This window comes from Macrobrachium rosenbergii, chromosome 10 (assembly GCF_040412425.1).
Source record: "Macrobrachium rosenbergii isolate ZJJX-2024 chromosome 10, ASM4041242v1, whole genome shotgun sequence".
In the NCBI taxonomy this organism is placed as follows: domain Eukaryota; kingdom Metazoa; phylum Arthropoda; class Malacostraca; order Decapoda; family Palaemonidae; genus Macrobrachium; species Macrobrachium rosenbergii.
The window spans coordinates 9871937-9897973 of NC_089750.1; the positions used below are offsets into that span (position 1 = coordinate 9871937).

The window sequence follows — 26037 nt, forward strand, 5'->3', positions numbered from 1 at the left end:
CCTTGAAGCATCATGCATGTTTGCCTAGTCCTCCTGACTTATTGTGGTAATACTGTGTACATATATTCTTTGTATGTTAACTTTATCTCTGTTATTCTCTTTTTTTACAATATGGTATTCATCATTTGGAAACTTCATTTACAGTGTAGTGATTTTAGCTTAGCTCTGTATGTCTGATCATTTTTATTATTGCTGTAATAGTAATGTTGATCATCTGATAATTTTCATTCATGATGCACTAATAATATGGATCATCAGTGGATATTGTGTATTTCGAATATTTGCAGTGTTCACTGTTGAGACTTTAGCATACTCTCTTCAAGCTTTCTCTCAGGAATTTTGTACGGAGTCCGTTACATATAGCTTTGTAGCTTTCTAAATGTTAAGGTGTTTAGTTCAGTGATGATTTCAAACACATTTTTATACCTTTAATAATAACTGATGTTTAATGACATTGCTTTCCTTCTATTATACCATGGGGTGTATTCATGGCTGAAGGTACCAAGCTTATGATTTTGAATAGTATGAAGCATGCATGGTAGGTGGGTACCATCTTACGTGTGCCTATTGTGGTGTATTGTGGGAAATACTAAAGGTTCCTTGAGGCTTCATGTGACCCCTAGCTGTGTTCTTTTGCCTTTTTATTTGTTCCTTTTGGTCTCCTTCCACTTAACTGTTCAGCTTCCTTGAATTTGTTTTGCTTTGATTTTAACTCCTCATTTACGAAGGAATTACTGTACTGTATTCATGCCCAGCCCGTGAATAATTAGAGTTGTTTTTGGGTTATAGACAGCAATTCTTTTCAAAATTCATCTCTGCCACTAGACTGAATACTTACATTCAGGTTACTGAACTGGGAAATTCAAGTATTTGTGATTGACTGTGGTCCCCCCTTTCGTATCAAATATAAAAAAAAAAATACTGTGTAGTAGTATATTGACTCTGCTATGTAATAACCTAAAACAAATTGCCAGGATAACAGTATAAACTACCCTTTTTTCCATGGTCCTTGAAGGGAAATTTGTTGATAATTATCTAGAATAATCAGCTTGATTGAAAAATGTGGAGGTTCTTAATGCACAAACCATCCTCAGCCATCAGTATTTTACTAATTTTTTTCAATATTGATGCTTTTACAGGTCACTGTTCACCTGTTTTATTTAACAAATGACTTAATGTCATGTTATGCTAGCTTCTTCTCATAAAATTACCAGCACATCAAAGATTATTAAATTTATGGCTTATTTTTATAATTTAAGGAAGCAACCATTCTAATAGGAATACTGTATCATAAAGTTAAATTTGGTTCAATTATTGATTGAATGTACTAAACTGCATCATCATTAAATGTTCTAATACATTCTTCATTAAAAATGTTTGTCAAGTACAGTACTTTACATTACAGTGCTGTATTGCACAAGCTCATGATATATTAAGGATAATATGGAATATTTCAGAAAGTTTCAACATGGTACATTATTGTAATATATCATCTTCGCGCTGTCGGAGGAAATCTTGCAGTCATAGAAAATCATCTTATACCTGACAGTTGCCTAGCTTGCTTCATTTTTTCTCTACTGGAAAAGTGCTCTCTTGAGCCTGTCTAGTAATTTAAACCCCACAACCTTATGTAATATAAACCAATTACTTGATGGATTTCAGATATATACAGTAGAGACAAAATGTCATGGGCAGAGATTTTAAAAGTTTCTAGATCACAGGTTGATATTAAAAAAAAAAAAAAAGCTGATAATAAATGTTTATTGAAAAATAAACACTTTTACATCTGGACAGGGGTCATGGACGGAATGGTACTACCACAGTTCTCTCTTTGAGAATCATCTTTGGTAAAAGTACAAAGTATAAGATATGATTCTTACATTACTTCTGACTACCTACAAGCACTACAATATAAATGTGAAAAAATAAGTCTTTTACATACAAAAATTATCCTTAAGAAAATACTGTAATGACCATATAAGACCTATTACCTAGTGATTTAAATGCTAGTCTTTGTCCCAATACTGACATAATATTCCTTTGACTAGAAAAATAACAACCATTTTCAAGGTGTTGTCACATAAAGTGTACAACATTGAACTTTTTTCTCTGTGTATTGCAAGTTCTTTTTTTCTGAGATGACTAGATGCAATATTACCCATTTAAAGTGACCATTTCATTACAAAATCTGTAAACATTTTCCTTTTATGTAATTTTCCCATGTATTTAACTCAACTTAAAAGCTCTTGAAATTATTTCCCCTTTTTTATAAAAATATTTCCTTTTCTTTTCATTATAACTGTAATAACCTTGAAAGTTCCTTCAGGTGCTAATTAAGTGACTAAGCCTATCATACAAAACACTCCACTGGAAAAGGAAATATGCACTGTACCTAAACAAATGTAATTCATGCACCCCTAATAAAAACCATAAAAGTCTACTTTATCAAATCATCTTATCATTAAACAATCAGACACTTTGTCTCAAACCTCATCTTGAAAATTTTGGGATTGATTTCTTAATAATCTTTAGCTGCATAATACATTTCCAAAATAAGTATTGTAATGATTAAAACCAAATATATTACAAAACATGATATCTAGACAAGGTTAAAATTGACCAAAACTGATATTGCAGGCCTAATTTCTTGTAGCTAAATAACAGTATAAGAAATTCATGTGCATCAAGTGAATAAACTGTAAAGTGGATAAGGTGCAACAAGCAAAATAATCTACTGTTATTTTGTAATTCAGCATGAAAAAAAAGTCTTGCCTGACAATGGTACAAAATCACATTGCCAACTACATACCTTATCTGTATGGAACTTCACTGCTGATTAAGTAAGCTCCTTTAAACTAAGTACTAATGGAATGTGCTATTTCAAATACAAAAAAATTTCTTACGTATATTCTATTAACAAAATATCTACTATCTCCCAGCAAGTTTAAAACACAAACAGATGACAATGACTATGCACTTTTCCTGTCATTACCTCAGTAAAAATGTATGGCACACCTAATTAAACAGCAGAGCATGGCATAAAGGCATTATTCTTGCAATGTACTGATGAAATCTTTTCATTCCTAATATTTTGCATAAGCTTAGTTCTTTTCTAGCAAGATATGCAAGAAGTGTCATTCATTTCACATCACAAATAGCTATAAAGTAACTCTGGAGAGAAAATTATGCTTACATGAACCATTATCACAAAAAAAAAAAACAACATTTCATAATTTTGATCACCATGCATTACAAAAATATATGGATGGAATATATTTGTCTCAAACCTCATCTTGGAAATTTTGGGATTGATTTCTTAATAATCTTTAGCTGCATAATACATTTCCAAAATAAGTATCTAACAAGGTTAAAATTGCACTAACTTTTAATCATATTCGTAAGGGCACAGGGAAAGACTGAGACGAGAGAGAATGAGAATAATGTTACAAACAGTAATGTTTAAAAAGAATTTGATGCCAAACACAGACTATTATTTGTCAATTTTGACATGTAAGTGTTGTACACCTACTGAAGAATGAAAAGTAGATGGTAAAGCATGATTTTCATGAACACAGTATAAAAAGAAAATTGTTTGGTCATAAGGCCTATATAATACAGAACCATACTTCAAAATATTCCATGCAGCAAGATGTCTGGCCAGTGTAAGATACCACTAAATTAAGTTCCGTGGTTTTTTTTTAAAGTGTATCCACATTTGATGAAACTGTTGAGTCGAGGATAGCTTCAAAGTCTTCATGCTGTAAATATAAATGTGACAATTGATATGTGAATAAGCTTTAAGCTGAAAACAGTAGTTGTATAAAAATAAATAAAGATATACTTGCCTGGTACTGAAGACAACTTCAAAAAAAGAAAAAAGCAAAACTGTAATTCATTTAAAAGGCATTCAAAAATCATATTAAAAAAGATGCCTAACAATAATTAATTATGTGATCAAAACATTGCACCAAACAATAATAAAGTTTTATTATAACCTTGCTATCTTAGAATTCCATGCACTGACTACAAATTTAGGATATACTGTATAGGAATGAGAATGGTCTTGGAAAATAATTACAGGACCATTGTTTTGGAATGTTATAAATTACACAAAGCAAATATCTGAGATATAGTTACTAGCACTTGAATTCCCTACTTTATGATATACTCAAAATATAAGTAACACAACACCAGGTTGACTTCCTTCTATTTTATCACCCTCAAAATACAAATCTGGATCTAATTCCCAAAATGCTGACAAACAGTACCTACTTTATACAGGCGGTCCCGGTTTCTGACGGGGGTTCAAATAACGAAAATCGTAATGGAACATGTCGAAAATCGTAAAAATCATAAAAACCTTACTTTTAATGCTCTGGGTGCATTGAAAACGATAAACTGCATTATGAAAAAAAACCTTCAAATTATGATTATTCTGCCATTTTGGGGCCATATTTCTTTATGATATACTCAAAATAACAAAGGTTTTTTTGTAAAACTCACAACACCAGGTTTTCTTATGATTTTGACGATTTTCGACGATGTTCCGGCTTCGACGATTTTCGGTTATCACCGCTCAAATTTGTCAGCATTTTGGGAATTAGAAATCTGAAGAAGTCAACCTGGTGTTGTGTTACTTATATTTTGAGTATATCATAAATTCCTCAAAATGCTGACAAACAGTCCTGTAATATTTTCAACACTTCTATTAACTGCGCCGTAAGCCAGAAATAATTTCTGATGAATATATTTGAAAAGCGTCAGTAACCTCGGAACGTCGTGCTAACCGTTTGTATAAAAAGATCTGCATAAGGGGTGCTATTTATAATATGCTTAAAGCAGCACACTATAGATGTACTAAAGACTGTTTTGCAGTGACCTTTAAGCCCCAATTGCAATACTTTTTGCCTATCATGTTTCATTTGGTCTTTCCCAACCTAAATGTCTAACTTTGTTTCATTTGGTCTCTCCCACCTAGATGTTTAACTTTGTTTCATCTGGTCTCTCCCCAGATGTCTAACTTTGTTTCATTTGGTCTCTCCTCCCCCCCTAGATGTCTAACTTTGTTTCATTTGGTCTCTCCCCACCTAAATGTCTAACTATGTTTCATTTGGTCTCTCCCCACCCAGATGTCTAAGTTTATTTGGTCTCTCCCCACCTAAATGTCTAACTATGTTTCATTTGGTTTCTCCCTACCTAAATGTCTAACTTTGTTTCATTTGGTCTCTCCCCACCTAGATCTCTAACTTTGTTTCATTTGGTCTCTCCCCAACTAATGTCTAACTGTGTTTCATTTGGTCTCTCCCCACTTAGATATCTAACTTTGTTTCATTTGGTCTCTATGGTCTCTCCCCACCTAAATGTCTAACTATGTTTCATTTGGTCTCTCCCCACCCAGATGTCTAACTTTGTTTCATTTGGTCTCTCCCCACCTAAATGTCTAACTTTGTTTCATTTGGTCTCTCCCCACCTAAATGTCTAACTTTGTTTCATTTGGTCTCTCCCCACCTAGATGTCTAACTTTGTTTCATTTGATCTCTCCCCACCTAGATAACTGTTTCATCTAGTCTCTCCCCACCTAGATGTCGAACTTTGTTTCATTTAGTCTCTCCCCGCCTAAATGTCTAACTTTGTTTCATTTGGTCTCTCCCTACCTAAATGTCTAACTATGTTTCATTTGGTCTCTCCCCACCTAGATAACTCTGTTTCATCTGGTCTCTCCCCACCTAGATGTCAAACTTTGTTTCATTTGGTCTCTCCCCACCTAAATGTCTAACTTTGTTTCATTTGGTCTCTCCCCACCTAGATATCTAACTTTGTTTCATTTGGTCTTTCCCCACCTAGATGTCTAACTTTGTTTCATTTGGTCTCTCCCCACCTAGATGTCTAACTTTGTTTCATTTGATCTCTCCCCACCTAGATAACTGTTTCATCTAGTCTCTCCCCACCTAGATGTCGAACTTTGTTTCATTTAGTCTCTCCCCGCCTAAATGTCTAACTTTGTTTCATTTGGTCTCTCCCTACCTAAATGTCTAACTATGTTTCATTTGGTCTCTCCCCACCTAGATAACTCTGTTTCATCTGGTCTCTCCCCACCTAGATGTCAAACTTTGTTTCATTTGGTCTCTCCCCACCTAAATGTCTAACTCTGTTTCATTTGGTCTCTCCCCACCTAGATATCTAACTTTGTTTCATTTGGTCTTTCCCCACCTAGATGTCTAACTTTGTTTCATTTGGTCTCTCCCCACCTAGATGTCTAACTTTCAATTTATCTTGTTTAATTTTGTGTTCTCCTTTAAGAACAAACCCTTAAGCAAGCCCTATGATTCTAGAAATGTGACCCAGGTTACATTAAATTATTTTATGATAACTTCAACAAATTGTCTTTAGAAGCATTAACCTACTTAGCAGTACATCAACTGGCATAAAACTGACCTTCAGCTGCTGTACCATGTCCCTCATTGCTCTCTCTCTCCTCTCTTGCTCCAAGATTGCATTTGTGCATTTCAGCTGTGCCTGGTAACATAAATGCTATATAAAATGTATACAGTACTAGTATTTATAGTAACGCACGCATTATTACTAACTTACAACTGATATCTTAAGATATGGACAGATAATCACAGTTTGACAATAAATAATTACCAGTAGTCCTTGTCTCATTTAGTATAAATTCAGTGTAGGAAGAGTGTGTTTCCTGAGTCAGTGCTGCCCTTAATTACTTATTTACTAATCAGCTACTACATCTTTGTGATGGTTTTTTTAACCAGGCCACCTTTTCAGATGTGATGCACTTTGCACATAAATTAACTCACAGCTTAACATATAATTTAGTTCAGGCTAGAAATGATATGGAATAACTTGCCTATGGAATACCTTGGATGTATGAACATAGGAAATATTGCATGGGGCTTCATGTATCAGAAGGCTAGAGAATCCAATCCTCTAGATAAAATTATTGTTGAATTTGAACCAGATTTCAGTCTAAAGCTTATATGAATACAAATTCTATGGGAAAGGTTACTTCAGGATATCTAAATGGAAAAAAATAATAAATAAATACCAAATGAATGGAGTATTCTCTCAGTCACTAAGCCAATCATGTATAGTTGAACAGTTAGGTCGTACGGAATAATTTTTGTCAAGTCATTTTAGATTCTGAGTAGTACTAGTTCTTCATCATCAAGTATTCAAATCTGAACTAGTTCCTCCTGAGTGATAATTTAAACCTGGATGTGGGTCCCGTGCAGCTGATATTTGACTCTGAAGATGTAATTCTTGAGTTTGGATACAATTATTTAACCCCTACATGCCGGACTAAAATATACATCAAGAACACCCTTAGACCAGGTAAACTTTAAGGTTGGCCAGTTTAAAAGAAAAAACACTTCACTAAAAAGAGGGAGATCTACAAATGCACACGATATAAGAAAATTTTTTTTTTTAAATTTCTGTACCTTCCACAGGAAGTTGCAAGTGAATATTTCCACCCCTGTGCAGGGCCTCTTTTCTAAGACATAAAAATGTGACAATCCCTGAGTATATTTATGGACAAATATTTATGAGATGTACTGGGATGGGGAGATGTAGTGCCTTTTAGTGTGTTATACATGATCTTTCTAATGTTTTTTTGTAATTTACTTTGCAAGATTACGATTACAGCTGACACACTATTGTAAAAGATAAGAACTAAAACCAACAGCAATCCCTGAGTATATTCATGGGCAAATATATACAAGATTTACTGGGATGGAGCGATGTAGTGCATTCCCCTAAGAAATCTCAAGTCACACTAATCTCCCCGTTTCCTTATCTGAGGTGTGAATGTTGCCATAAATGTTGCCATATAGTCATCTGTGGCCCATTCAAGTGATAAGAATGTTTTTCTGTCAAATTTGTTCAAATATTATGGCACAAAATAACATTCATCATGTGTAATTATTGGGATCAAAAGAGCCCTGCCATTCATTAAGGGTTAATGATCATTTGGGGTTGGGTTTAGATAAAAAATTCAAATCCAAGTATATTCAAATGTGGATCCTAAGCTTCACCCACCTGTAATCTCCCACACTCTTCTTCTAAACGAGCTGCATTCAGCCTCTCCTTCCTGGCTTCTTCTCTGGCTTTTCTTGAAGATTCTGAACTTTCACTAACATACTCTGCACTGGATCTCTTGCAAGCTGATAACTCATTCTTCAGTATTTGATTCTCCTAATTCAACAATGTCAAACAAAATCAAAACATGTGCAAACTCACTGAGCATAAAATTTTATATTCCAATACTTTATTCAAAATAAAAAAGCACTTGCTGTAATCAATCTCTCGTGGTAACCGGGTGGTCAAAGTCACTGACTATTTTTGTTTCTAAACTAGGCCAGGGTTGGAATCCTGGACAGTGCAGAAGCACTTATCAATTAGAATTCATTCTTGGGTGTAAGTTATTCCCAAAGTATAGTGAATTAAATATTAAAAGATATTTGTGGCTTAATATTTAAGAATACTTAATTACATTACATTGTATTATAAATGTAAACCAGTGCCTACTGCACTAAATTAAATGTACAGTAAATACAGGTTTTGAAAATGTAAATTTCTATCATATTTAAAGTTATTTTTTCTGTATGACATTGTTTTTATGAGGTATTCAAGATTAGCAATAATGAAGACAAAAGTGATAATGCTAATGTTGCAATGGAATACAAACAAGTGCACTAAAAACCTGAATAGCAATCGTAGAACACCATACCCATCAGCAAGAAAATGCTTTAACATTATCAAACAGATAAGAAATATAAAAGATACTTCTGCTAATCTTTAATACAAATATCTTTTATAGTAAGGCAAATATTTGGCAACAGTTATTTCTGGTCAGTTTTAAAAGTAATAATCATAATACCTAATGGTAATATTCTTTATCAGTTTAGGTTGCTTGAAGATTAGTTATTTTTCTAGAAAAAGTTAACACGGATCCCAGTTTATTTTCTAGACTCTCACGAGCTTGCCTGAAGAATGTTTTTACATGAGAGGTAAAAACTGAAACAAGGTATAATTAAAAAGTTACCCAGCAAGATTCAAAGACACCAAGGGAATTGCTCCATTTCACAGATGGCAAGTGTTTTCAGTCTAATAATATTAATCAGTGGTATTAAACTAGTCAATAATAATACTAATACAAATGTGAAAGGAGTCTCCTAAGATATCATTTTACAAAGAAAATGTTATTTTTCTTGCCTCCTAACAACTTTTCTATCACTTTCCCACTTTTAATACAATGCCAACTACTAATTTGGTATTTTAATTGTAAATTGTGATTTTTCTAAATAATTGTAACTATATTTGTTTTCATAAAGGAAAAGTGGATAAAAATATTAATAATACAATAGAGATACACACATTACCAAAGCCTAATAGGCTACAGCAGTGTGTAACATGGCAATTATTGAAGTTTTTGAAGGTGAATTACAAAAACAAAGTATTTTGTGATTCACATTCAAAAAGAGGGCAAAGGAAGTTGAAGAGTAAAGTCTGGATTTAAGGAAAATTTACTAATCATCCGAATGGTTTACTTCCTGTTCTTGACCTAATCAATGAAAGAAACATTTAAGTAAAAAAAAAAAGCTGTTCAATACAAAAAAACAATGATAGTAATTCTACAAAAAAAAAAATATCATATTCAAATGACATACCATAGCCAGAGATGAGTATTCATCCTGCAACAAATTTGATGATCTATTGAGATTCTCCAGGTGCTCCTGCCTTTCCTGCAGTCGACGCCCTACCTCAGTTGTAACATGTCCCATGGCTTCATTCACTTCAATTGCAGCTAGCAGAGAATTCATTTGCTGTTCCAGTTCAGGCAATTTATTTCTCAGCGTCTCTAGTTCTATGCCAAAAGAGAATAACACTAGTAATGGTCTGGTAAAGCTACTATAAAACCCATTATAATGTATATTTCCTCTTAATAAATCTTGAGCCTTTATTGATCATTAGTAATTTTACAATCTGTCAAAATCATAAGCTTACCATGGAACCTTATTGTAACATAAAAAAGTTACATCACTGCTATGAAAACTTAAAATCAGTCTACTAAACAAAAGCCTGGTTTCTGTTTTCACGACTGTGTTACTGCACATGTTGCAGGTTCATTTATGTACTGAATGACCAAATGATCACTTCCCATATTAGAAGACACATAGTTACAGAAAATATAACATGCTTTTGATACCTTTGATTAGATATGTATCACCTCTACATTTTATTTCAACCCAAAAAACCAATTCCAAGCAGTTGGTTGTTCAAATAAAGCCTTGAAAATTACATACAAATGACACTTCAAAATTTATTTCAATATGCAATACAAATCTAATCCATTTAGAAAGATGTTCTTCCTTTCATCTGCCAGATGAGACTATACTCAATACATGATACACCCACATGTTGGTGAAATTACCAAACTGCATTTGGCAATGTTTACAATGGATACCTGATTACAGTAGTGCCTTGTACAGTATACTATAGGCAGCACTAAGGGTACTGTGCAGACCCCTTTGGCTCTAGCTGCATTTTTTTCTAATTTTTAGTCTCATTCTTTCCTTTTGGACTCTGTAATACTGCCTTGCTCCAATTTCCATCCCGCAAAAAGTTGGGGACCAACCCTAGAAAAGTACGCAATCCACTCCAAACCCCAAAAGGGTACATTACCCAGATTATTATTCAAGAAAATAATGATTTGTATGTAGTGTAATGCCGGACGTATTGAATAAAAAATTAATGTTCACACACACCTGTAAACCCTAATTTAACAAATGCAAAATGATTTTCAGATAACAAAAATATGGTCCAGTAGCTTGTACTAACTGAAACTTTTCTACTACTTTCAATTAAGGGATGCGCAAATGCCATTAAAACTCATTATAAATTAGGTGAGCACTGATTCCTTCTGACTGAAGGATTTGCTTAAAATTTTTACTATTTATTAAACAACTAATACTGAAAATACATGCATAAGGGGATCACAAAATCTGACCTCCTTAGTTTATAAATTTTACAATTAAAAAAACTGGTCATTTTTCATCAGTAGTATACAAAAAAAAAGTTGCATTCCAAAATTTTTTCCTTATGTGAGACCAAAGATATATAGTTATATTATATCCTGTGAAAATTTTATTGGATTTTGTTCAGTATTCATTTAGGAATGTTCATTTACTTTTTTGAAATATGTCTTGAGAAAACAGCAAAAAAAGTATATTTTTTGCTTCTTTTTTAATAACTATGAAATTGAGAAAGACAGAAAGCTGATTTTTGCAGTAAAAGTATTTCTTCTTATAAGAAATATCCCCTGAAATTTACAAAATAATCAGATGAAAAGAAATGTGCTCCCTGCTTGCTTTCTTCTTGGACATATCTTTCATCGAGACTCTTGCCTTTTGTTCCAATTTCTTTGGTCTTTTCAATTCTCATAGTGCATATAGTTTTTATATATTTCTCTTATAATACATCTCTTTTTTGCTCCTATAATGACAAAAAAATTGTACTTAGAAATGCATTAACAAGGCCAGTGTGACATGACTCATGAAGTACACTGCGTCACTACATGATGCGCTCAAAGGAAATGATCTCATATATATATGTGAACATTTTTTTATTTGTGAATAGACACCCTGTAAAAATATCCTAAGGAAATAAAACATAATACTCATTGTATTTTTACCATATGTCAAAAAAAAAAAATTGACTTGTGAATGATTTCACTATGATAACATAAATTTCTTATACATGAATTGTGATGAGGAAGACTGCTATTCATTTGCATATGTTTGTATATATCTCTATATAGCATGTTGATTTATATATTGTGGTTATCTTACTGTAAAAGTAAGTCCAGAAATACAAAGCATTATGTGTAAATTATTTGTCGCAGTGCATGCGTGGTGCCACTTGGATGAGTGCTGAGAGAAAAGAAAAATTTGAGAGAGTTACCCTGATTTTACGTTTTCCTCAATGCTATCGCTAGTGAAAACGGAGTTATTTTAGAGGGTAATGCAAGTATATCAATTATTTTGAACTACAGTAAATTGGATTAGAAAAGTATTTATAAGTTTTGTAATAATTTGTTGCTCACAGGCGATAAAAGTGATGAACAAAATTGTCAATTAACCCATCTGAAAAAATTTTTTGGAGTAATAACACTTCAGGATGTGTTTATTTAGACATCAAACACTCCAAAACTGTCAATAACTCAATTTTGATCATTCTTGAATTTCAAAGATCAGTGCATTCTTCAAAGGCTGTATGAAGACAAAGCAGCAAGTCAAGTCAATGAAAATAATAAGAAACTCAAATACACAATCAGCTACAGTATTACAAACTAGCTCTGTGGTAACATTTTTACTATTAGTTAATAATTTACTAAGTAGCTCAGCAACAACACTGACACAAAAAGAAAAATACATTATAAAGTACTGTATTTATGATAAACAAACAAATCATTAAGAAAAAGTCTAAGCTTTCATAGATCACATTTAGAGGATTAGGTTTTTTAATGAAAATATTATTTGTGGTTCTCCAAGTTTTACATTGTTTGGCAGACATAAAGTTGGAAACGTTATGCTAATACTATATTAACATAATGGCCCTCATTTGTGTAGTAATATAAAAGGTCCTAGCCAGCAAAAATTACCTTTGTCTTTGGCAGCCAGTTCATTGGAAAGAGAGTTTTGTAAATTCTTGATTGCGCCATCTTTCTCAATAATCAGCTTGTGAAGCTGTTCCTCCCTTGACTGACCATCACTGATGTCTTTCTCCAAACTCTGTAATGCAAAATGCAGAAAAAGATTGCTTAGATCTTATAATTATTACGCTCATGCATACAAACATTACCAAGATGATTATAATAAAATAACAAAGTAGCTCAATAACTGCATGACATTATTGCTAAATAAAGTAGATGGATATATCTTGAATTAGCATCAGCTCACAAGTGTATGAGTAGGAAAAATCCTACATATAAAGTACAACTGCCTTATCATTTTATTATAAGGTGGTGTAATCAAACCACTTGGTCCAATTTATGCATGCTCCTAGCACTGGCCCAACAAACTTGTTCCTAAATGAGATGAAAACTGGAGAAAGGCAACCTTGAGAAACAAGAAAGCAGGGATGAGGAGGTTTTTAAAATGTTGATAATACAAAATATAGCTGAGGGTCAAATGCACTTTGCAAAGTACAAGCATTACGGTTAGGGACTACGCAAGGCAGCACACCCATGGAAAAAGTATAGATACTGAACTCTTTAAGTTTCTATAACCTACATGTCAGTCTTTCAAGTTAATTTTAAACTTTTATAATCAAGACTAGGCATTTCATTTGGTAAGCATTGCAGTAACCTTGAATGTTTTACATACCAAACAAAAATTAGATTAAGATATTAGTTATAACTCGACCACAAGTTGGACTGAAACTATATCCAAATACAAGCTTTGATAAATTTCAAGACTAGAAATAACAACTATTCATGCTGTTTACCTGTTGTTATGGCTGAAATCTGAGATCAGGTTCTACAAAGGCAATAGAAAAGTTACAAATTTTATTAAAAAACCATGAGACAAAATATATCATTAATGTGCTTCCCCTTCATCATAAGGAATCTCTAGATATCCTGTTTTGTTACTTATTTCATTTTTTATTGGAGAGAGGTCAGTTCTCATTTATTCCCTTTCTAAAGGTTTGCATCCAACCCCCTTTCATATTTAATTATTTCATTAATTGCTTCTTTCTTATTACATTTCCAAACTATTTCAATCTACTTTCCAATTTCTCAACAGCATAATTGGAGAGAGGTCAGTTCTCATTTATTCCCTTTCTAATGGTTTGCATCCAGCCCCTTTCATATTTATTTCATTAATTGCTTCTTTCTTCTCATTACATTACCAAACTACTTCAATCTACTTTCCAATTTCTCAACGGTATATCTCTCTGCCACTTCTTGACTTGATACAATCTTTTCAGAATTTCCTCCAATTTCCTCATAAGTCCGCATGCTTTTTTAATGTATGGGCATACAAAATAAAACTGTTTAAACCAATGCTTATTAAATTCCATAGTTATGATTAAATATGCACTGTACAGCTATAATCCTCTAAGTATGTACAAAGCAGAACATTCACTACAAACCTTAAGTTTTAGACTACTCTGACATCCCTCTTCAGGTGACCTTAACAGGTTCAGAACACTTCCACTCTCTGATGCAGGTCTCTTTCCAAAAGAACTGCCATACAAGCCATGACTATCATCACTGCTTCTGCTACTGTTGTTACTGCCATGACGACGCCGTGACCTAGTAGCTTCCCACAGTCGTTCTTGTAAATTTTGAACCTGTAAATTTTTTCAATCCATCAAATGAGTGGTACCACAACATGCTGTATTCTGTGTTGTGCTATATCTATACAGTACAGCTAATATCTTAAAACTATTCTTATGACAAATAAGAAGTAAGATGTGAAGATACTTCAGAAAAATTTCATACATTTAAAGTATTTTACATGGACTTAAATTTGTCATATCTATTTTTAACAACTTGAAACAATGATTACCCTACTAATGATGCAGTGCTACCTGACAAGGGATATATCTCATCTCTCAATGTATATTTGTAAATAAGGACAGGATGATGTTTACATTAAGTTACACTAAATATGAAAACAATCACTCATTAAAGGTTGACTGTTTTTGACACTGTTCAAAAGCATCAGCCAGAACTGAAAAAAGTTTATTTTTTTTTATCACCTTCCATTAAATGACCAATGGCAATTCACTTGGAAAGTGTGAAAAGATGAAACAGTTATTAACTCATAACCTGCAGGGATATAATTGTTAAAGTTCTTGAACATTAATACAAACTACAGCAATTTTTAATGTAAATGGGTGATGTCTTTCTAACACTAACTGAAAAGCAGTCAGGAAGCACAAGCACACCGTGTATGAGTGAAAAACTACTTTACATTTAGCTCCTAATTCACTAAAGCCCTTATTGAGGAATTAAGTGTAATGGCTGTATAAACTATCCTTATCTTTGTGCACTGCACTTACCTTTTGCTGTAAATTACTATTGTCATCTGTAAGAGCATTAATTTGAGTTCCATCTAATCTTAGCTCAGTTTGTAACTGGAGGATACGCAGGTCTTTGGCTCGTATCTGACGTTCCAAGTCACGGCGAATTTCAGCTAATGCATTAATCTGAAAGAGTGAAGATTTTTTTATGTCTGTCAAAAACTATATTGCAATTACATGATAATATACAGATCCTACAAAGGACCTTTTTTTCTAACCTTTTACAAGGTTTTGCTGCATATACTGTGTCCAGTGAAATGAGAACTCAACCATACGAGAATTTACACTAAAAAAAATTTACAATAAAGAATTTTACTAAAAAAATTAAATCCTTGTTGCCCATACTATTGCAAAATTTTACAGTGGTTCATTTCCAATACTGTAACCTTGACAAAATATGCCACAAGATAATCAATGTAGTAATCATTTTGAAATTACATGATTTTATAAGACGTATTCACCAGTAAACTTTAAACAAGAAATAACCTAACCATTACTCTATTTCTCTTTATCACTTGCAAACTAAGGAGAAAATCCCATGACTAATCTAAATTTATCAGCTTAGGAGTGACATCATCTTAAACTTTAATACTTGGGCTCTTGAAAAATTGTATAATCAAATATTATCTAAAAATGCTTTTTCTATATTTAAAGAAAACAAATTCAAAATGAGATAAGACTACTTCTTAAATGGGAATCATTTGGAAAATCACGAATAAGTTAGCCCTCAGCTTTCTAATGAAAGTTACTCATAAAAAAGACAGAAAACAAATAAAACTGGTGTATCTTTACAAAAAAATTTTGCACAAACAATTTCAAATCACTGTAGTGATTGACTCAAAAGAGAAGGTAGGCCTATTTTCTGTTTGCTGCTTGAGGTGTAAGGGTCTCCTTCACCAATTTTCCAAGTCCTTTCTCCTCTTAATCTTAGAAAGTTTGGCAGATATCACTGCTACTTTGTGCAGTCTAATAAGATGTTAGCTTTCTCCTATCAATTTTATTTGCATAGCTGCATTTACTAGTGTCAACAATGGCTCACTTAGTATGGGCTTCAGCAACACTACAAATATTAGAGTAAGATCAACTATAGGGTCTATCCTTTTTTTTACCATGACCAGAATATTTCATACAAACCCTGCCTTGTGGATTGTGAATGTTAAGAGAACAAATTCCATGAAACTACTCCAAAGAAAAGGATGGCACATGTTGGGCCACTATATACCCATTTAACAGCAGTGTTTTACTGGCTCTTGTTATTGTTATTATTACTGTTCAATGAAAATGAGTACATAAAACTAATCTCCACAGAGAATGTAAACTCACAAAAGTTTTCTAATACCATGAATTTCATTTTGATAGTCATACCTACTGTACTTAAAAAAAAAAATTGGGAGTTTTTGTTGGCAGGACCAAGAAACCATTAAATTTTTAAAGCAAATAATTGTTTTCATGTTACTGGAAACCTATCTAAAAGAATTTTTGTAAGTTTAGATATTTCATCAAGTATTAAAGTAATCTTCACATGAACTTTACTTTACCTTACTCTGCAATGACAGTTCACATTCTTTACGTTCTTGCTCCAAATCCCTGATCCTGTCCATCAAGTTTGAAGAATCTGCTTGAAGTTTGTCGCACGCATCCTGCAAACTTGATTTTTCATTCTCTCTGTCAGGAAGAAATTGATTTTATAAATTTACATATTTTTTATACTAATGATGAAAACTTTTATAGTCATGAATTTAGCATTACACTTCTAATTACTAATACTGTACTTGTAAAGTAAATTTTTATCCCCATTTACTTCCTGAACCAAGCTGATTAATAATGTAATGTCAGTATACAGTTTATTTAGATTAACTAATTTTTCCAAATACAGCACTGTTCAGCAATAACATAATCAAACGAGTAAGTAGTTTTTAAAACTTTTTTATCGTTAAGACTTCATATATAGCACATATATGTAGCATGTAGGAACATGGCCCTTAGCTCAAAGTATGAAGAGGTTGCTAAAAATTTATTGGCAGTCAGACGACTTTACCACTGGACAGATAGATTCACACACAAAGTAGTTAATGCACTGGTTTCATCTATAATGTGTGCTGTTGTAGTGAATCTGCCTATATCTCTGTTTGCCTCACAGATATTAGAGATCTTGATGCTTATCTTTCTTCTGTGGCTGAACACCTTATCTCTACCTATCTTTTTGTCCCTGGTCTCGGACTTTCAATTTTCATCTGCTCCCTTTAGCCTCTATTCACTACGCTGTTCAACTTTTTCAACTTTATCCTGCTCCAAATTTTACCTCTCATTTTAGAACTTATCATTTGGTCAAGCCTTGTGAAAGTCTAGAAATGTGATGGTGTTTGGTTACTGCTTTGTACAGTAACAGTAATCAGTCATTCCCATTTACAATTTACAGACTTTTCACTGTATTCAATACTGTACTTGTTTTATATCAGTGCTTACTGTAGTGGCAATTGCACCTATTGCTAGGCTTATGGATTCTGAATCTTTCCTTCATGGTGCTGTCTAACCCAATTCTTTTCACTTCTAAAACTGTTCATTTTTTCTGGAGTTCACATAAGTCCATAGGTTTTGTTTCTCTCTTTAACTAATTTACTTAATGGTGTGTCTTGCGATCTTCTCATCTACAGTACATACTGTAGTTCTGTGCAGGATATCTCAATGTAATCAACAATGAATAGCTTCATTACTCCTAAGCATAAACGTATTGAAGTATTTGTTTTTCCCTTAACAAACATGAAGAAACAAACTATTCAAAACCCTACATTTTTTTTCTGTATACCACAGTCATGCATTTACTATTTCACTTAATCTTATCCTTATCTCTTATTCTTCCAATTGCTACAAATATCTCTCCTGAGTCTCCTCATTTCTTCTTAATTTTCCTTTTCTTAACCAACTTAATCCATCTATAAGCCATCCATGGCCTTTTGAGAGTTCCCCCAAAGGATAATATAAAAACCTTTCTTCTGGAATTTTTACTGAGGCCTCTGAAGTAAGGTCCACTTTTCCCTTTCCCAATTTTAAATTTCTTTCAAGTCTGTGCTAGATAAGGAGACTCGCATCTCATCACATCAACCTTTGTATATACTAACAACTATCCCTCCCAAATACAATTCTGCATATGATAATTGTTGTTTGTTTCCAATTTAGTCTTTAAGTTAAATTAATCCTATATCAATACTCATTCATCCTTCACCAAGATGGATATACAGGCAATTTTAAAACCCTGGTAGGCAACTTCTAATGCCAGTCTAACAATATAGCACATCTGTACTTGTACTAATCTCATTTCATGCATGAAAACCTCAGTCACAAAACAAAATTACATGCTGCTCATCTCCATGCAAGTTCTGAATTACACTTATATAAGTGAAATAGGATCATAAATCAAAATGCAGCTCTACTTTGTATGAATAGTCACAAAAATCATTTATCATTGACCATGAAGAGTAAAAATATTCTTAAAAATATTAGAAATTAACTTGATATTGCTCCACATGAAAAAGAATGCTCTATGTTACATGCTGTTGTATTCTAATCTATCCGTAAGTTTTTTACACTGAAAACACAGTAAAAATAGCCCTAATTCAAGTAAAAAATAGTCCTAATTCAAGTAAAAATAGTCCTAATTCACAACAAGACTTATTTTTTTAATATCAGGACAAAACAAACTGCAATATCCAAATTGGGATCAGTTACCTAATTCTCAATGGAATCAATCATTATCCTAAACAAGGAACAAATTACAGAGTAACATTAAACAAATATACTTTAAAAATTCACCACAAGTAAATGATAAAAGCAACGATAATGTCTTCAAGGAGAAGTAGAAGGAACAAAATTAAGAATCATAAGGAGGTTCTGCTTTAGACAATTGCATTTCTTTTCTCACAAGTGGCAATTTTACTTCAAAATTCTTCAAGTGAGGATTATTACTATTCAGTAGTTCCATAAAACCACCTGACATTACATTTCTAGACTCACATGACTCGCGGATAAGACAGTCGAAACCTGGAGAATGGTCGGATAAGACAGTCGAAAACTGGAGAATGGTAAAGTTGAAAATGTTGGACAACTATGCTAGAAAAAACCAAAGAAAATGGCTGAAAAGTAAACTGCAAAAAACTAAGCAGTTGAAGGTCAAAGACACTCTGGTAAGAATCTAAGATTAGTAAGCTTGACACATCAAGCAGCTCCATCCACCTTAAAGGGTGACATAATAAGCCCTCAAATAAGGCGGTCAATCATTAGACTTAAATGAATTAGAGTCTATATAAGCACTTTGCTCAATACCAGACGGTCTGAAGAATCTTTTCTATTTACACATTACGCCTGATAATCACCGAGTAGAATCCTTGACTAGAGATCTGGCACATACTCATGAGTGGAGTAGGTTTTGGGGTATTAAGCATAACCCTTCTAAAACTCTAAGTATGATAGTTAGTTGATCCAAAACACTTCTGCATTTGCATCCTGAGTTACATTTAGATTGCATGGTTTTAATGGCAGTGACTTTTAACATTTTGGGTGTAACTTTTGATAAGAAATTGACTTGAGAGAAGCATATACACAATATTGCTTCCTGTTTTTCAAAGTTTGTATCTCGTAGAAATGTTTTAGAATGTTTCAACAAGAAGCTAATGTATCTAAGTGTTTTTCTCCTGACATTTTTTTGGAGTGCTGCTCTCCAGTGTGGTCTTATGGTGCTGATTCTCATCTAAAACTCGTGGATAGTTATGTTATCAGTCAAGTTTATTTTGCCAACTCTCAATTTTGACTTGCAGCACAAATGGAAAGTGACTTCATTATGTTTGTTGTATAAAATAACTACAATAATAAACATATCTGTTTTTGCTCACAACATTAAGTAGGCTGTTGCTGCAAACACTGTGTCATTTCCTGACATCATGTTTAATACTACTATGTCTGCTAGGAGTTCTATCATGGCTACAATTAAAATGTAGAATAGTATGCCTAGTGCAGTTGTGCAATCTTCTGACCTCCAAGTGTTTAAAGTGAGGAGCCAATTCATTCCTTCTGTCTGCTTAAGGCTATTGAATTTCAGGTGTATCAGCTTTATTTTCTATTCCCTCATATTTATTCATTTACCACCTTTTCCTATAATTTTTTTCTCTCTGCAGGCTAATTTCCCTTTGGTATCCTCTTTGGTTTACAGTCTGTTGACTTTGTCCACAGGGGTTTTCAGCTGAAGATTTAAAAACAGAAGAAAGAATGCATCAAAACTTTGTACTTTTTTTCGTAAAAAATTTTATGATTTATCAGAATGTACTCTCATTCCAGGTTTTAGTTGTCAAAATGTTTGTTTGAAATTATGCAAACATGCTTTTGTGAGCCATAAAAATGTATGCAGAATGGTTAACATTCTCAAAGTCAAACTTTATCAAAACATGCTTTATAGCAACTTACAATATCCTACAAGTAGTTTACATAGAATTGTGACCAAAGAAGCCAGTTACTATTTATAATTAGCAACATAAATATTAGTAAATACTGTAACACTGCCAGAAAACGTTTTATGTACATTAGAAAACAAGCATAACACATAAGTTAGGGAAGGGAAGATAAAAATAATTTATAATATGTTTGTTAATTTCCATATCTGTGAGATATTTTGGTTTCTATCCCTCTTGGATAAAGGAGTACTATCAAGTATAGCTTTTTGCCATAACTCTTCTGCATAATACAATGTATGCCATTTGAACAGGAAGGAAGTATTTTGAAAAGAAATGTAAAAGTAATCATAACCAAGGCAAAACAGGAAAACTTGTTAAGATATGCATTGAAAAGCCAGAAATTAAGTTTTCTCTCAAGTAATGTCATTCAGTCTGGGAATGCTAATCTACTTTTTAATTCTGACTAATACGGTAAAAAAAAAAAAAAAATATGTAATCCTTGTCATGTCAGGATATAAATTTACAACAAAACAAAAACAAATCAGCCTCTTCCTTGTCAGCATTCAAGATTAATACATGTCATCACATACCACGTTTACCAAGAAATAACTGAAGATGTTTAGGGAATTACCACCAAGACAACAGACAAACTCCTTTGTATTATTTAAGCATAAAGTAGGATAACAAAGCTTACTTCTGGATATCCTTTGCATGAGGAGCCTCACAGAAAGAACCCAATGGTCAAACCACCTCTGCAGAAATAAGCAAAGAATAAATGTTAACAAACTTACCTTTTGCCTTCTGTTTCACTATGTTACCATAGCTTACTGACCTTCCTTAAAGGCTAAAGGACTAGTGCATACCAGGAAAATAAGACAAAAATATCAGAAAAAGTGCGCAAGATGAATTCAATGATAAACCATGCAATTGTGCAAAACATTATACTGTAGTGTAAAATAAAATTGGCTAAAGTAAGTTTTGCAACAGTTACCACAAATAACAATTATTTATTCAGTTAATCACACATGCAACTCCTAATATGTAGGAGAAATCTGATACTTGAAGAAAAATTCACCAGTGAAACAGAAGAGCAAGATTTAAGAGGATCAACAAAGAAATAAAGTATCTACTCAGTGCAAAGTACATATCTACTATTGATGTGAATAGTATAGTATCCACCCTAAATTCAATTATGGCCATCTACCTGCCTAGTTGATTAAAAGATTCTTTAAACCAGTTTTCTAAACAATATACACTTTTTGATGATAAATGTGAAATAGCATGGTGAGCTACAAAATACTATGCAGCATTTAAAAAATATAAAAAATGGAAAAACTTTGATAAAAAAATATAAAACCTGCTATTTATACATATACCTTAGCACTGCATCAAGGATGACTAAGTATCAAATAACATAAGAACGTAACTTAGTTAATGATGAATGTGATATCCTCCTAGCTGAGGGAAATTCCCTGTTTCACAGTAAAAAGCTCAGGCTCTTAAATGAAATCTACCTACTAACAACGGGTGTTTATCAACCGCAGAGGCTACCATGAGCATTCTCATTAATATTATGGTAAATACTTTTCATCAATTTTAACGTGTCTAAACACATCTCTCTTTCAGCTGTTGCTTAATATGAAAGATGTTAAAGTTGATAACATGCACCAGTAACTTTATTAGATCTAAGGTATCTAATTGAATTATTTCTCCTGTGATCTTCATATTAGTGAGATTTGATTGGTTATTTCTCTAATTTATGATTATGACAGTGTCTGCATTTGTATGATAAACCATAAAGCAAGTGAATTTAAAGCTATTAAAATGAGAAATTAAGACTGGATAGAACTACAAGTGTGCTTACCTTAATGTGGTTTTAGCTAAGAAGGTAGAAGAAGAATATAGGAAGCTAATCAATCGGTTGCCTACTTGCAGTTACTGGGCTTTCAAAGAAAATATTTGAATCTAAGAAAGACACCCATATGTGCTATGTCATGAAGGTTAACAAGATACTTTTGTTCTTGGCAGTTCTCCTGTGAGAGCACTGATAATGGATGAAAAGTCTAAAACACTTGGGTTTCCATAAATTCAACCTTTATTAAAGGCATCACACACAGGAGTGCTGTCACTGAGTTATGAGAATACTTCCTTGCCTTCATTCATAAAATCATTCATACCAAGAATGGCAAATAGTTCCATTACATCACTCTCATTCCTGGAACATGGTTTGTTGGCCATGAAATAAGGGGCAAAGATAGCCAAATGAAGCCTAGCCTCTTGTTTTGAGTTTTTTTCTGGCTTAAAAGTCCACCTATGCTATTCACTTTTTTAGAAAGTGAATTCAGTCAAGGACACCATTTTCTAACTAACATACATGAAGGAAACATACCTTCAGGCTATGTAGGGATTCTTTAGACTGCTCTGCAGGACTTGTTACATCTCATCTTGGAGGTGACCATACAAAGTACCTATCCACTGATGATCTTAATAAGCTTCTTCACAAGGTAGCTTGTGATGTGAAATAATCTTTTGGTGTGTAAATCCCACAACTGATGATCAATAATACAGGCAGTCCCCGGTTAACGGAGGGCTTGGTTAATGGCGATCGGTTTAAGCACTTGTCTGATGATCAAAATAATATTTACTACTAAAATCATTCAATATTTGCAAAGCCAAAATCACCGTTTAAACTAAAATTTTATTTCACCATCAGAGAACAGAACCCTGCCAATAACTGAGGACTGCCTATATTTACTACTAAAATCATTCAATATTTGCAACCATTCTCAGTTTAACTAAAATTTTATCTCAGTGAGAGAAGACACCTGCAGAAGATTATCAAGTCTCCTTTCCAGAAAGTGAAAAATTGTAATGTTCAAATGAAAAACAATTATTACATGTTCACCATCACTTATCACAAGTTTGTAATGACAGCAAAGAAGTTAAAAGTATAAGCTTCTGATATATGAGACAGGGGCTCTCACTAGTAAGAGAGGTTTTATCCATTGCCTTATTACTTTGATCTTGCTATGCAGCAATGTGCATGTGGTCTGTACTCCTAAGGTTTTACCAAAGTAAGAGAGTTTTAAATATAAATAAAATAACTAGAGGAAATAGTTATGAAAGATCTCACAGTAAATAATTAACTTGTAAGCAATGAAGATTGTCCTCCTCAACTAAAACTTACAAATCCTTATAATGATGAACTGAATTCCTCATTTCATTTAAGGTCTCTTCCGTTTGCTGACGAAACTTTTCAATGTCTACCTGTTGGTGTTTGATTGTGGATCTCAGCCCAGCCACCAGCATCATGTGTTCTTCCTGTTACAAAAGGGAAAATATACGTTAAGTGGGAAGGTGTGACCCATCAACTCAGAAATTATTTTTATAAAACATTCCATTTAGCATAAAATGATGAACTTAAGCACATATTTTCCACTAAGAGTATACTTGAATAGGTAAGACAGAAATCTAGCTTCCTGTTAGTGATCATAATACCACCATTACCAAGAAAACAAACAGTTCAGGTACTTTGAATATGCATGGACATGTCTATGCTGGAATGATACTTGCATTCATTAGATTAATCTGTTGTTCTTGGATGCTGTAATTATTTCTGATTTCTTGCAGTGATGACTCTAGAGTCAGCTTTTCTTTTGTCAATTCTTGCAGGCCACCCTCTAACTGAGAAACTCTGCAAAAAAAAAAAAAAAAGAAATATAACAAAGGGCACAGCTTCATGAAAGTTTAGTATGTGGCATCAATGGCTTTGGGCTTCAAAAGGCACTTCTTTATGAAAAGTTTGTTATGTAATATCAATGGTTTGAACTTTAAAGGGCACTTTTTTAATTAAGAGTTAGGGCACTTTTTTAATTAAGACTTAGTTATGCAATATCAATGGTTTTGTGTTTTAAAAGGCACTTCTTTATGAAGGGTTTGTTATGTGATATCAATGGCTTTGGGCTTCAAACATTTCCTCTTTATGAGGAGTTTGTTATGTGATAACAGTTTTGAATTTCAAAAGGTACTTCTTTATGAAAGGTTTTTCAAATGTTATCAGTGGCATTGGGCTTTAAAAGGACCTTCTTTATGAAGTTTGTTTTGTGATATCAATGGCCGTGGGCTTCAAAAATCACCTCATTTTCAAAGAGGGTGTTTTTTGGCTACAGCTGTGCTTGCCTTCCACAGATTAGTGTGTCTTGTGTGACAAGCTGCAGATGACATTAAAGGTTCTTGGCAGTTTCCATTTATTACTGGACTGCATTGTTTTCTTTTTCTGCCTTTTTACTTTTTATCCATAATGGAGGTGTAAGGGTTTCAAGTTAATAACTCAAGTTTTAGGGTATGGACTTCTAAAGCCTGAGTGGCCAACCACAGGCTCAAGAGTTAAAGTGTTACTTCTTCCAAGATTTGTAATAACTGAAGCTTTTGTCTACTGATTAATGTAGTCTCAGGAAGGGAGGAAGTGCTATCGGTCAATTTTGACGGGAGAATTCTTTTTCAGTAATGGTCATTGTAATATAATTTGAAAAATTACTACCTTGTATTTACCAGATATGCATCATAGGTCTAGTATGTTGAGATTGGGTGTGAAATGTTTAATAACTACAAAAATACAATGAATTTTGAAATGGAAATTCTGTATTCAGGTTGTCAAATGCCATACGCAAATATAATTTCCCATTTTTTCTGATTTCTGTAATTCTTTCAGGGCTGGTCCCCTTAGCCTTATATCTAGAGCTATGGCTCCAGTGATGATTCAGGTTCAATCATACAAAACAAGTAGTATTGTATCTACAATGAATCAATCATTTGTCCTCTTCCTCCTCTTTCTATTTTTGTTTATTCTTCACGTCTTGGCTAGAAAAAGACATCTGGCACACACAGTATAGATGAAAGCAACCCATTAATAACTCAACAATAATGTAGCACTTAGTCTAGGCCAAAAAACCAATGCATTCTGTATAACTTTTTCCAGAAGTGAAACACTAAGGAAACCTGAACTGCCATTAAAACTTCCACATACCTTCACAATTGCTTTCTATAGGCACAGTTTACATCATGAAATTAATCTTTCAAATAAAAATTCACAATTCTGGCACACAGTACAGTGCCATTTAAAAACTATCTACTTTAAGATTTACGTACAAGTAGTATTTAGGTACAGATTCTAACACAACTGCACTTAACCAATACAACATTATATTCAGAATATACAGAACATGGATATGAAGAAAAATTTACCTTGAATCAGATGAATGCTGAACATCTACTAGCTGCTTTTGAAGTTTCTTAATTGCTGTCTTATCCTCATGATTCTGCCTCTTCAACATTTCTGAAGCCCTTTCTTTATCCATCCTGGAAAATCAGTTTTTAAATTATATATACTATTCAATAAAAAGGACTATAAGCTTTGGTTCACGCACTGCATTCAATTAAAAAAAAACTGTATAAACCAGTCAATGTCATGCTTCAATTAATGTAAACA

At 33.1% G+C, this 26037-nt stretch overlaps 1 protein-coding gene across 5 annotated transcripts in view; it reads right to left on the reverse strand.

Moving 5' to 3' along the window:
- Nucleotides 1-1747: 1747 nt before the first annotated feature.
- The window catches only part of LOC136842484 (putative leucine-rich repeat-containing protein DDB_G0290503), a 44289-nt gene continuing 19999 nt past the window's right edge, over nucleotides 1748-26037 (reverse strand). For all 5 annotated transcript variants that reach the window (XM_067109867.1, XM_067109864.1, XM_067109866.1 and 2 more), the window contains 11 exons: nucleotides 25794-25907; nucleotides 24123-24243; nucleotides 23737-23870; nucleotides 16647-16773; nucleotides 15088-15234; nucleotides 14173-14373; nucleotides 12680-12809; nucleotides 9687-9883; nucleotides 8056-8211; nucleotides 6436-6516; nucleotides 1748-3758 (listed from right to left, as the gene is read on the reverse strand). In XM_067109867.1, the coding sequence (XP_066965968.1) occupies nucleotides 3699-3758; nucleotides 6436-6516; nucleotides 8056-8211; nucleotides 9687-9883; nucleotides 12680-12809; nucleotides 14173-14373; nucleotides 15088-15234; nucleotides 16647-16773; nucleotides 23737-23870; nucleotides 24123-24243; nucleotides 25794-25907 (1468 nt within the window). In that variant the 3' untranslated portion in view covers nucleotides 1748-3698. The remainder of the gene's footprint in view (nucleotides 3759-6435; nucleotides 6517-8055; nucleotides 8212-9686; nucleotides 9884-12679; nucleotides 12810-14172; nucleotides 14374-15087; nucleotides 15235-16646; nucleotides 16774-23736; nucleotides 23871-24122; nucleotides 24244-25793; nucleotides 25908-26037) is intronic.